At 41.2% G+C, this 13724-nt stretch overlaps 1 protein-coding gene across 1 annotated transcript; it reads right to left on the reverse strand.

Annotated features, from left to right (window-relative positions):
* Window positions 1–288: 288 nt before the first annotated feature.
* Window positions 289–13351, reverse strand: LOC145455560 (uncharacterized). The gene is made up of 4 exons (XM_080333546.1): window positions 13102–13351; window positions 10963–11699; window positions 3767–3862; window positions 289–2268 (listed from the first exon to the last, which is right to left on the reverse strand). Exons 2-4 carry the CDS (start codon window positions 11671–11673, stop codon window positions 1123–1125), a joined length of 1953 nt encoding a protein of 650 aa, XP_080189672.1. The 5' UTR covers window positions 11674–11699; window positions 13102–13351; the 3' UTR covers window positions 289–1122.
* Window positions 13352–13724: the final 373 nt, after the last annotated feature.

Here is a 13724-nt window from a genome sequence, read left to right on the forward strand (position 1 = left end):
CATTCTTAAAATGCAGTATAATTCATCGCTTCACAATGTGCCTTTTAGTTTTGAGTGGAATTTCCAATGTTCTCACTAGAATTCCCAGGACTTTTGATTGTTGATGTTAAGATTACTGGAAACACTGTTTATTACACAAACAATCTTCAGACGATAAAACCTATTACGTTAACTTGTTCGTTTGCGAATGCGTACCCCTGAAATGTTAAAATGGACCCCACACCATCCCTAATACTATATGCGACTTCGAAATCTATTCCATCGTAATTACGAAGTGAATCGAATACATCTGCAACGCGTAACTTTATTACTTCTTATGAATGTGAATAAAGGGCGAACAAAAAAGACGAAATATATAAACGAAACGCTATGAAGTAAAGTTTCGCAAGTTGTATGCCTGTGAATAAGTCACAGATAGTCTCAAATTCTGAAGCACAAGGCAAGTACACGCATGACAAACAGAATATTTTCATGACATATTGACGAACCAACACAAGAAAAATAAGAACTCTATATCGCAGAAGGAAAAAATAGTCTTACATGTTGTATGCATATTTTGTTTCGTTGAGTGTCTCAATATCGGAAAAGTATTGGACTTATTACATATTGGACCCATGCAGTTTGATATATAGCGCCAGGCCAGACTAAGCATTCACCCTATTACAATGATTCAGCCTATATAAATCTATCTTCGAATAACGAAAATGCAACAAATCAGTGAATGAGCAACCTATGAATCATACAGCGATTCCAAATGACCAGCCGATTTTGTAACGTGGCGCATTGTCTTATAGATAACCCAGCGATTCCCAGTCAAGGCGACCCAAGTCACAAGTCGAAATCAAACTGATATGAAATTGCGACTGTAATGCCGAACAGACCACAGCATGATATGAGTGTTACTCCGTCGTTCTAATTACTATACAACTGACATTTCAACAGTGGCACATGGGTTTGTGGCACATGGCCCTAAGCAATATTGCACTGACAACGGCGAATGTCATATGTCGTGGTGTCACCAAAATGGCTGATATTTATTTTATCTCTGGTGACCGATATCGCGGCGATAATAATAGGACGGGCCGAAATATGGAATTTAACGCAAATAAATTGGGTAACGACTCATTCCAATTCAAAAGTGATCTTTTTTCCTGCTTTCATGACCACGATTGATTTGATGGTTTTCGGAACGGTTATCTCCAAAACGGCGTCGTCAATCGACATATTACTTCCCGATTCGAATGAACTCTTCGGTTCGCTAACAACAGACTTCGGTATTTTCGGTGACGGCGCGCCCGTTGACTCATGATCCTCATTTGAGTCACGGTCCGCCTCTCGTTTGCCGACAGGCTTCATTTGGTGGAGGTTTAAAAACGGTTTGATGAGTTCGGCGTTCTCCTGTAACGCAGCGGCGGGCGGGAAATCAGGCGCGTGCGAAGATAATTGCACCATTGGAGTCACGTATCCTCTAGCGGACAAGTCCGTGCGTCTGTTCGACGCTTTAAGTGATTTTAAACGGTTCGCGTTGTTGCCAATCTCAATCAGATGCTTTAACATCGCGCGCAAGCGGTTTTTACCCACCCATTGATCCGAGAATTTGATAGATCTATCTACGATTGTGGGGTCGACTGGGTGTCGGTAGAAAGGCCCGCTCTTTGGGATGTTGCTCAAATACTTTCTGTAAGCGTTGAAGATATCTTTGTCTGTGTCGGAATAAATTTTCTTGTGCGCCACCCTCATGCCATTTTGCTTCGCCGTACCACCAGTAATCACCGACGGGTTGAATTCTAGACACATGGGTTCGTTGGTATCGTTGGCTCCTTGAATTTGGAAGTGTTCGGCTCGCAAGTTCCAATGGTCGTCGATGTATTGGATTCCGAATGTGCTATAGTTGTGCCAGAACACCGCGTTCAGCAAGCCTTGCGCCGTGTCAGTGTTGAGGATTCCGTCTTTCCAATTATTGTATTCCTTGCTACCGGCGGCCGGGAAGTTTCTTAGATCTCCCTTGTGAGCGTCGTCGTATTTTGAATGTACTTCCCCGAACGCAGGAGTGCGCGACGCGCTTTTCAGCGCTGGAGATCCGATGCTGGTGAGTTCTTTGATGCGGTAGTCTAAGATGGCGCGGAAGTTGCTGTAAGTTGCGTTGCTTCTGTCTAAGATGCATATCGTGGGCTTGCCGGCTTGCTGGCGGAGGTAGCGCTGAATACCCATCACGATCTGCATTAAGGTGTGTGGCGGGTAGGGGTTGCCGTCTTTGCGACGTATTTCCTGAGGAAAATAAATTAGGGTTAAAACGATACAGTCATATCAGCGAACGGTTCGCACAAATCAGCTTCAAGCACATATATATCGTCTTCTTACATTTTAAGAGCACTAATAACAGATAAAAGCTTAAAGTATATACGGAGTATAGAGTATAATAGTGGTGAGAGGTTCGTAGCCTACGACTGGACAGAACGGAATAATGACTTCGGATCTAATCGACATCTTGCTTCACCTTTACCTGATTTGCATCGCGAATCATGTACTGAATGTGAACCCAGATTTCGATTACATCCAAAGTCATTATTCCGTACTGACCATAGATGTAATCAAAGTGGTCAAGAAATCTATTGAAGTAGAAGCGGAAGCAGCAGCGTAAAATTCTACTCCTGTACCAGTTGTAAGTCACCTTGCGCCCTCTAGCGGTTCATTTCATACCATACCATACCATCTCGTTATGGTGCTATTGGTACATCGCCCATCTCTGTATATCACGTGACTTATGTCTTTCTTCTCGTTACCACGTGACTTGACACATATAAGCCCGTGTATTTAAATGATGCGCAGAATCATTCCGCCATATCGTACTGTAAATTCCATCCATTCGACCAATATATCTATCTGAGGCAATACTGTCGTCGCATTCTAGTTGAGTTGTCAGATTAAGGACTAACGCAGGCCCGTGTGTCCGCCACTGCAAGTTAAGTATACCTACCTATTCACAACTTAGATGGAGCTCAGACTACAGCTCCAGCAAGCTATCATACAACATCACGCCTTCTACAGAGTGAAATCCGTTCTTTTCAATGCAGTCTAAAATTACTTCAAGTAAAAGTATATTCATAGTTAGCTGAATTCATCAATCCAAATCCGATTCAAATCGAGCCAAAATCACTCAGTCAAAATCGAATGGTGATCAAATATGTCTTGTGATAAAAATCCAGCATATATATTCATCGAGAACTGGGGTAAATATTTTAAATCACATGAGCAAAATAGCATCTTGATGGCTGACGCATACTGCTGAAACTAGGGCCTTAAAAATCAAAAACGAACACGCCACTTTGTCATTTCAAATGCAATTGCATATGTTGACTGTTAATCGCCATAAAGCTTAGGATCGCTGTCCAATTCAAAACAGACGCAAAATTACGAAATCAGAATTTTACGCAATATCACCGGGCATTAATCTCTCGAGAAACCCACGCAGCAAGCCATCATCGAATTCCATCAATGTATCGTTACAGGAAGCAATACTCAAGTCAATGACTTGAAAACCCATCACCAGCCGCGGCTCGTTTCCAACGCGGTAGAAATTATATTTACGCGACGCGATAACACATTAGTTCATGACAAACTAGCAATTCATTTTCGATCTGGCTATTACGCCCTCGTCTCAAACTATACAAACCTTGTTACAAAGCGATCGGTCGTGTCAGCAAAACACTAATGCAACAATTACCGTTACTCATACCAGATAATGGCGATTAAAAGTGTGATTTACCATGACAAATTTGCATAGCCAGTAGTCCAGTTCTTCTTCTCCTGCTTGTCCCACGTCGAGCGGAACACCTTTATATGGTCCAATGAAGCTATCCTCCTAAGGAGAAAATACACGACGTAAACAGATGACGTGAGCTATATCAGCCTACGCAATAAAGTATATTTCATATACGGGAAAGTGGGCGCTAGCTGAGTAGGGGTGATACGTATAATCTTACAATAGAACAAATAATGTAGCGATTCCTCAAGCCGGTCACATGCTGTAAGATGAAAAAGAAGTTGGATAGTTGAAGTTGAATAGCACCCTAGCAAGAAGCTTTATGGGCTATTTCGGTCTGATTTTTATGACCTTTCCACTTCATTCAAGACTATAGTTGAAAAGTACCCTAGCAAGAAACGATATGGGATAATATAGTCTATCGACGTTAGCACGTCCCACTGTCACTCTAGTTTTTTTTCAAGCAATGTTTTCTGTTTAGGACGATGTGTCTCAGACCTATAGAAATTGCAACATAGTTATACGTTACTAATAACGGAGGCGTGCCATTCCAAAGCAATATTACATGGTCCCGATAAGGGCATCGCGCTGCCCATGGCTGTGACGATTTCGCCGGAATTACTGGCCGATGTGACATCCACATTCCGCGTAACAGAGTCTCAAAAGAAAGTAGGCAACACCTTTGCATATATATGGATTTCAAAACGATGGTTATGCCAAAAACCGCCCTGATGAATTTCACGGGGTATAAACAGACTTGGATTGGTAGATAATTCTAGTTGGATAATTCAATGCTTCTCAACCGGTGGCTATTGACCCACCTGCGTCGCGACGCTATTTTAGATGGGCCGCGAATAAATTATAATTCTAATTTTCCAAATATGCCAAACGCCATATCTCCTCACGATTAGACGAGGAAACCCACGCTGTCATCCTATATAGAAGAATTGTTTCGGTGCCCACAAGGGCCACAAGTCACGTTCCCTTGCTGACAATATTTCGTCAGCCAGGTTTTGGCACAGTCATTTTGATGGAAGTGCGAAATTAGACATTTAATTCTTGTCTGCTTGATACACTGGTACTCCCGAATTGTCTCAATGTCGGTTGTTGGAGTTTAGTTGAGTCGTTACTTGCTTACACGACGCATTGTGCGTTAAATCATATTCATTTGATCATATCCCATTGTGGGTCCCACAATCGAACTAATTAGAGCGAAATGCCGGAAATCTAAATATAATCTTAATTTCTGAAATGTTTCATTGCTCAATTTCTAATTTTCATCTAATATGTGGAATGTTTTAAGCTTTAATTCTAATTCTATTCCACGCTCTCGTTCTCCTGAAAAAGCTACACGAAACGAGCCAAGCTTAGTGTACAGATATTCGCCATTTTCATGCTTATGAGAATGATCTCTGTTATGATATCAACGGAACTGGATTCAATTTCCAAGCTTAGCGAGTTTAGTAATTCTAATTGTAATCAAATTTGAAAAAGTCTAGTTCTCGTGTAATTTGAAATACGGTGTGGCTGTAATCCTTATTCTAATCTAATTTGGAAAACCTGAATATGTTCTAGTTCTCCAACTCTTCTATAGACACGCCGACCCAGTTTAGCTGCTGCGATGTCACGCCGTCACTCAGACAGTATCGCAGTCGCTTCAATATTTTCTGCAGTTAGCTGGCACAGGCCTATCTATATTTTTGATTTTACAAGGTGACAAAGATGTTTATTGTTTACGTTGGCAGGGTGGAACATTCGATAGTGGGACATTCTTCAAACATGTTGACCAATAATCATGTTTACCGCAATACTTGATAACCAATTTCAAGGGTAATAATACACGTGTCACTTTCATTTTAGGGCGAAACGAGATGGGACTACGTCAAATAGAGTCTACATTGAGTCGATTTCGTCAATTCCCGGATGGAGCGGACGGTGTACTTTACCTGTCGTTTGAATTTGTCGTATTTAGTAATATTTTCATTGCGGTCGGCGAAGAAAAATACCAAACAATTTGGAAACGCCCAAGTTCGATTAATTTATAACGCAACATCGCAAATCGATTTCTTATCGAGTGTTACTATTTATTGTGGACGAAGTGCCAGAACGATCCGTGTAGCTATAGGAATTGTGGCATATTATTTAACGAATCGATGGTGCAAAGATACACAACCTAAATTTAATAGATATTTCTATTCTAAACTGATAATAACGAATAACCGTATCGAAACTCACTAAAAACATTAATTTCTTTGTGGTGCTTACATAAATTAGCCTACCGTTCAATAGCATAGTGTGCAAACATTAAATTCATTGCGTACATCCGGAATACGAGTATAATTCGTTAAAACTGGATCCACATATCGAACATAATAGCCTGATCTTCCTAGTGATTATGTGGCGATATCATTCAATGACAGGCGAGGCTTCTTTAGTGCGACATTAGGAAAAATGGTGTGAGGCCTCGGCCTCAAACGATAGTTAAACCAATCGCCAATTACATACCTATAACAAAAGATAGTCAAGCTTTAGGACGTGATATTATATCACATCAGTGATTCGCAATGAACTGTGATAGAGACAAGGCGCGCTATTGTCGTTACGAATATATACGATATAAGTCAATTGCAATTATACGCAACAGAACATCAGTAATTTCCATCGATTCGCAGTCGTGCCGAATAAGTGTCACAACGCCGATAGTGTTTCGTAATCAAACGGATGAAAAAGATAAATATCCGATTTGTATTAGAAATATCAAAGGGGTTTGACTATAACAAAGTGCGAAATCCGGAGCAATGTTTGTGTCTAGCGAAATTAACGTTTCGCAATGGTATACAATTTATAGTGCGTTTATCATGCGGCTCCTATTGGCTCGAAACAGTTTATATTTTTTGAATTTGGCGAAATAGCGCAGTGGTATGATCTACGGCTGCAACACCGGTTGCGGGTTCGAGTCCGACAGAGGTCGACTCCAAAATTCCTACCGAAGTGTTGAAGGTTTATCTAGGCTCCTCCTCGCCATATGGTCTGTGTAAGGGGTGACTTATAAAAGTCTATAAGTGGCCGTGCTACAAGTTGACAGCTATGAAAGGAAATCGGCATGGTGAAAATGACAATAGTAATCGATAAACACCACAAATACTACAAACTAACTAATAATTAACCTATTACATGAATACTACAAACAACATATTTTTTTCAATAAACTGGCCAATATCGGATTATTGAGCCGATACCGGTACAACCTGCGACTACCACTTTCACCGATAATAGGGTGGAGCGAAAAAAAGAAATATTTGAATTTCAAAAAATGCCTTTGATATTTGGTCCCAAATCTAAAATTAATAACTTCTATCATGATTTCATGCTCATGCGCCCTCTAGCGGTCGAGCAATTTCACCAAACAAGCAGAAAATAGCTAATTTTGTCATTTCTTGAGAGAGAGAGAGAGAGAGAGTCTTTATTTTCATCGAACCAAAATACATAACAAACGGCAGTGATGGTGGTACAGAAAATATGCGTGCACAGTATTCGGTATTAGATAGGAATGATCGATAAGACCGTGAAGGTCATCTAGTCTGATCACACCAGCATCAAACAGGTACACTTGACTCTGAACAGTCTGGCTGTTAAGAAATGTTTGATAACCGCTTATGCTAGAAAGCCAGTTTTGGGATTAAAATCTGCGGAAGCCACATGTTTCTATCTCACTTCCATAGAACTTTGTCTTGAAAATGTACAGAAAGAAAACTGACAAGCAAATTGTTGATGCTTTGACTGCTGATAAAAATGTTGATTGGTTGTACCAAGTTTGCAATGCCAATTAGCATGTGACTGTTTGTTACATTGCTGCTTTATCAACAAAATCTTGTTTAAAGGAGCAGGTGATCTTTATATCAACCTAGGGGTAGGGTTGCCTATTGCGCGAAAAGTCAATCACCTGATGTTAAAATTTAGTTGAACTAACTAGGTCTCCCAATAAATCTAGATCGAATTCTTATAAAAAAAAATGGAAACCACGCTCTTGCAAGATATTGATAAGCTTTGTGACATCTTCAGCTGCGACAGCAAAGAGAAAAATAAAATTGCACTTCAATGCGGCTTAAGAAAAATGATGGCACCGATGGATTATGTATTTAATGAAGATCAAAAAGCAGAGCGCAAGGGAAAATGTTGTGCCTCTTTCATCAGCTGACGAAAGATTTCGGGGCAGTCAAGCTCAATCCGACAACCCGATGCTTCTAATGCAGGTTTCAGCAGTGCTATTGGGCCAATTCAGCTTTAATCAAAGTGATTCAAAGTCAATGCAATCTCAATCAACATCTTCTGGTATCCAGCTTCTGGCGCATTTCCAAAATTTCAGAGCATTTATTCAAAGAGCTTTAATTTACGCTCATTGCTATTAGTGCGGAGAATGGACCGGAGCCGGATAGGATATCCGGCCGGATTTTTACAATTTTGGCCGGACCGGATCGGGGTCGGATCAGTACTTTTTCTGTTACGGCCGGAGCCGGGTCACTACTTTTTGGATCCGGCCAGAATCGTTATGGATAAGCAGGACTTTTATAACTATATAACTACCAACCAACCACACGTAAGTAACCTCCAAGCCAGTGTGAACATAAACGAGGCATATTTAACAATTCACGGAACCTCCGTACCGAGTAGGGCCGGATTTCTGGCCGGACTTTTTCATTTTTGGCCGGACCAGATCGGAGCCGGATCAGTACTTTATTTCCTGATACGGCTGGAGCCGGATCGGAGCCGGACCAGAGAATTGAACAACCGGATCGGAGCCGGACCAGAGAATTTGTCGATCCGCTTCGCACTAGTGAGCGAGCAAGTATAAAATTACGGTAACTTTTTCGTTACAGAGGCCATATCCATTTGAGCTCTCAGTGATATGAGAAGAAGTCTGGCGTTCGTGTCATTTCTGAACAAACCAATCAACCCTACTCGTTTCCTTACGTGGCTGGAGTTCTGCACCAATAGTCATAGAGATAGAAGTCAGCTTTATTAAGTTGATGTTTTTCGCTGGTCCCTCCCCGCGTTTGCCCTGCCAGCATTGCCACTCTGATAAAAAGCACCCAGATAATTAGCTATGCAATGTCTGTGGAGTCAGTGGATTCGTCCAATGCTAGACTAAAGTAGTCTACGCGGCAACGTATTTCAGAACATGCGATGAAAGATCAGCTGACATTGCTGTTACTCTTCTGGTCACTATGACTCTGACAAATATAGCTTCAAAATTTGTCAGGTGATGTTGTCCTTGCGGCTAAGTTCCGCAAGCAGCGAATTTTCGCACAGTATCTCAGAGTTTTATTGAAATGACACCTTCTCTGGCAAATTTCGTAGATTTAGCGATATTCTAAGCAATTTTGAACCATGCGTCTGTAGCATCGTCGACAATTTTAACAATGCATCGAAATATGGATTGGTGGGATTGACAACTAGCTAGCAATATTTTTTCTAACATCAGGCGATACGTATAACTTCAGAAGAAAGTGTCGTGGTATAATTTTAAGTTTCTACGCTTCGTTACGACAACTGATCCACGACAAATTGTCACATCGGTTTTCCATTTACATCTGAGAAAGCAAATTGATTGTTCCACACAGAGTTACAAACCCAGTTCCTGCCGTTTAATTGACGGTTTCATGTTCACGTATTTGTTCAAACCATTCGCGGAGAGTGAAACACTCTTTAAAAGTGTACTAATACACAACGGAATTGTCTTGAATCAGAGTCTAGCCGAATATTGATTTCAAACAATAACAATCTACAGACGAGCACATATCAAGAAACCAGAACACTCAAAGAATAAGTAATCAAACGAGACAGAGACGGTGCGATAACAGAGCTAAGTATCTAAATTAATATGTAACAATATCGTGCCAGTAGCAATTGCGTTTATAATGAAAGAAGTCGCGGGCGCAAAATAACCGTCTGCGGGCCGCATGCAGCCCGCGGGCCGCGGGTTGAGAACCCCTGCTATAAGGAATACATCAGTCGCAGATAATACTTCTCCGAGTCCCTACTATCATGTTGTGATATCAAAAAAAGGTGACGATATTTTTCCTCTTATGGCCGACACCGACATTTCATTCAAAGTGTGATATCGATTCGATATTATCGGCTAACCGAAAACCGGTCGGCCTCCGTAGTAATATTTACCGCCTATCGTAATCATTCCAGTACTCAAATCTGAATCGGGTAGTAATTCTAATGATTGACTCGAGATTTAATGATTTTTGTCGAGTTTTGGAATTATTCGCCCCTTGCCACTAAGAATGACGCTATCAACGAAAATTATAGTTTCGTTACTATTTTCCGCTGTGGAATCCTGGAGAACTCTACTGGTAGTATCGCAGCATACGTTAGATTGCAATGCCGTATTGACGAAGTCGTGATCAATCCACAGTGTTGTCAAAAACTGTACTGAAATAGGCTTGGTCGGAAAAAATATCAAAATACGTATTGTTTTTACTATAGGAGTTTTAGATTACTTGCTATGCTACTTACGATCTGAATTTATGAAAAAATCAAAAATTCGGCACCGTACTAGTATCAAACAAATATTTCGTAAACTTTCTCGACAAATCGGAACTTTCAAGCATTTCAGCAGGTGCTTAGCGGCCTGAGGAAACTTTATAAAGCATTGCTAAGAATTTCTCAGCATCCCTCGATGAGACAGGCTTTGCCCCGTGCTAGCCGTCCGATTCACCACTCTCCCCCAATTCGGGCCCAAGGAATTATTGTGAAATGTTGAAATTTATACAGTATGTGAAGTTGAGTATTAAAAGCGCACACACCAATTTTTGGTAATCAAGGATCGATATTTTATGTTTTATCGCAATTTTAAATTCCGAGTTCTGTAGCAGTACCTTAGGGCCTTAATGTGATGCAGAACTTGCTTTATATTCGTATTGGTAGCATGAACACTACATATTACTATCAATTACTGAATGAGTGATACTCAAAGTCTTATACTCGATTTAAACTCGAATCACTAAGGTATTCGGCTTTACCCATCCCTACTCGATATTATCGATAATAGTTGGTCTGGTTTTAGTAATATTCGTAATAATCGTAGGCTTTTATATTTTCATTTTTATCCGCATAAGACGCAGAATGTACGCTACGACACACAAGCCCCAATGCGATGTATTATAAAATGTAGTAAGAAAGAGACCTACCAATGAGTTGCGCTTTCTCGCCCATTCCCTCCACACGTTGAATGCCCAGCGGTTCTGCTTTTTAGTGCGCTCCGGAATCCCTGGCGCCTCCGCGGGCTGCACGTCATCCAAATATCTTCGCAATCGCTGCTGCATCAGCTCATCCATCGCGAAGCCCCTGCCCGGATTCCATAGCGACATCGGTAGTTCTTTCTGAATCGCGGAATGTCTGTAGTCTGAGTTCGTCGACTCGGATTCTTGGGGCGGTGTGTCGGTGGACAGAGGTGGGCTGGCGCGGTATCCTTGATTCGAATTCGGTAATAAATGATGGCCACGGTCTAACATCGTTCTAACTGTCATAGCTGCTAGCTTTTCCCGGCCTTGGAGGTATTTTTTCGCCAAATCCCCGATCATTGAGCTTAGATTCGGCACTTGCGGTATTGGAAGACCATTAGAAGCCGGTATGCTTTGATTAGAGTCTTCCGGCTTGGCTGATCCTTCACTTGGAGGTCTAGGGGGAGTTACAGACGATCTGGACTCTGCCTGGTTGTCATCTCCATCCAAGCTTTCATTATCTGTCTTCCCACTGTCGGAATTCTTATCCGAATTACCGCTACTGTCCCCTTCTCCGTGCTGTCTTCGTTGAGGTGTCGCCGCTTTTCTGCGACTTCCTTTCGGCGAAAACTTAATCCCTGCTATGCGTTCGCCCGTGGTTAAGTCTAACGCGTCCATATTTGCACTGCCGGGCGTCACTAACGCTGAAAACGAGGGAAGAGGCGTTAATCCCAAAGTTGATTAGCTGACAGTCAATGTCGGTCATTATACGAACACTCGTGGAAACACGTCTATAGACCCCGTTCGGCGAACTAACGTATTCTCATTCAAGTGGATGTGAGTTCATTAGAAGGCAATTTCGATATAATTTGCCGCCATTCTGCCGTTATATCTCCTAATTATATAATTTAACGCAGCGATCTAACCAGTAAGTTAATGATAATCACCACGGGCCATTTGCATCAGAATATCAATTACGGACTAAAAGTTAGTTAATTTATATACACTCTGAGAATATACTACGCACTTCCTCGTGACGGTCGCGGCGACAAGAGATTACGGCGCGAAAAAGGCTGTGTTTTCCTCTGGTCGTGCAATTTTATTAGTCATATATATCCGCACACTTGTACAAAAACGGTTCGGCCCTCGTGCCAATCTGTACATAGCCCGTCTTCCTGTATATGCCATGCAGTCTACGTCTCTCGCGCGTATAGTTCGCTTCTATTGTTTCCGCAATAAGTAGGCAGATTTTGTTTTCTCGCTCGCGAAAAGCAAGATTATTCACCTTCCCATTTGTCATTACTCCTGACTATCAAATCACTGCGATGGGAAACTTGTTTGTCTGTGCTCTGATTCGGCTATATTGGTTTCCTAATAGGAAATGGTCTTAGATCCGCGCGGTTAATGTCAGGACTTTTTGGATCTCGTGATAACCGCGAACTGGCACTCCTAACAACGAATAAGAAGAAGTTGTTAGAATGTTGACAGTGCAAAAGTGAAATTTCAACTGCTTCCCGTGGAATAGAACTGCAGCAGTTCTCTCGAAGACATGATCGAATGGAACCACCTGATATTTATCTAATTGCAAGCACTGCCTGAACCGCATTACATTTCAGTTTTTTTTTTGTATTCATGATGTGTCGGTTACATTGGTAATTTTACACCCGGCCGATATTATTTTTATATGATTCCAGGTGTATTGACTTGAAGAATTGCCGACTTTAGTTCTAAGCTTTGTACGAAATGACATCCACTGATCACATGGCGAGAAGTCCGTATAAACCTACCTACATACATATACATTATACCATTATACATACGTACCAGTGATATTACTTGAGAAACATTTTGTTTAAAGTTTACTTAACTAATAGCTGCTCGAGTGGCATGTCAAGTAATTGCGAGGACAGATCACCTGGAATCTAGGCCTATTATTTAGTATATTTCCCCATGCCGTTTTAAAACACCGTATGAATATAGGCCTACTGTTTGATGATGATTCGAACTTTTCTTCTTCATATACTCCCACCGCAAAGTTGGAAATTTATCACACATTTGAACTATATCAAATAGGATATACCACAGCTACAATTTAAGATAACTGACCTGGTTTTGGCGACACTAAATGCGGCGTCAGAGGACCAACTACAACTATCGCGAAACATCAGTACACGTGACCCTCGCAGCACGATGTCGGCTAACAGTATACAGTATACAAACTATACATACCGGTACATATTCGCACTAGAACTAATGAAGGAATATTAAAGTTTCAAGCATATGCAACAATATACCCTTCCTACAACAGTCATTTGCAGCAACGTGCCGGCGGTAACGTAGGAATTGTTCGATCTATATAGATCGTTCACTTACATTGATTATTATCTATATATTTTATCTATCATATCATATTATCTATCTATTATATCATATCATATTATCTATATATCATATCTAAATGTTGGAGGTTTACCTAGGCTCCTCCTCGCCACCTCATCCGCGTTAGCGGTGTCTTACAAAAGCCTAGAGGTGGGCCGTACTATAAGTCGGCAGTTACGGAAAATACAAAGAATATCGCCCTGGTGTAAATGACCATAGTAGTCGACAAACACCATGAATACCCCAAAAACAAACAAACAAACTTACATTGATTCGGGGTTATAGGGTACCGAGGAGAAAGAAATAGTGTCACATGAGTCATCGCAAACGGTCAAAGACCGATGATATTA

Source organism: Botryllus schlosseri, chromosome 14 (assembly GCF_051294905.1).
Source record: "Botryllus schlosseri isolate E-star chromosome 14, Bs_hap1, whole genome shotgun sequence".
Taxonomy (NCBI): Eukaryota; Metazoa; Chordata; class Ascidiacea; order Stolidobranchia; family Styelidae; genus Botryllus; species Botryllus schlosseri.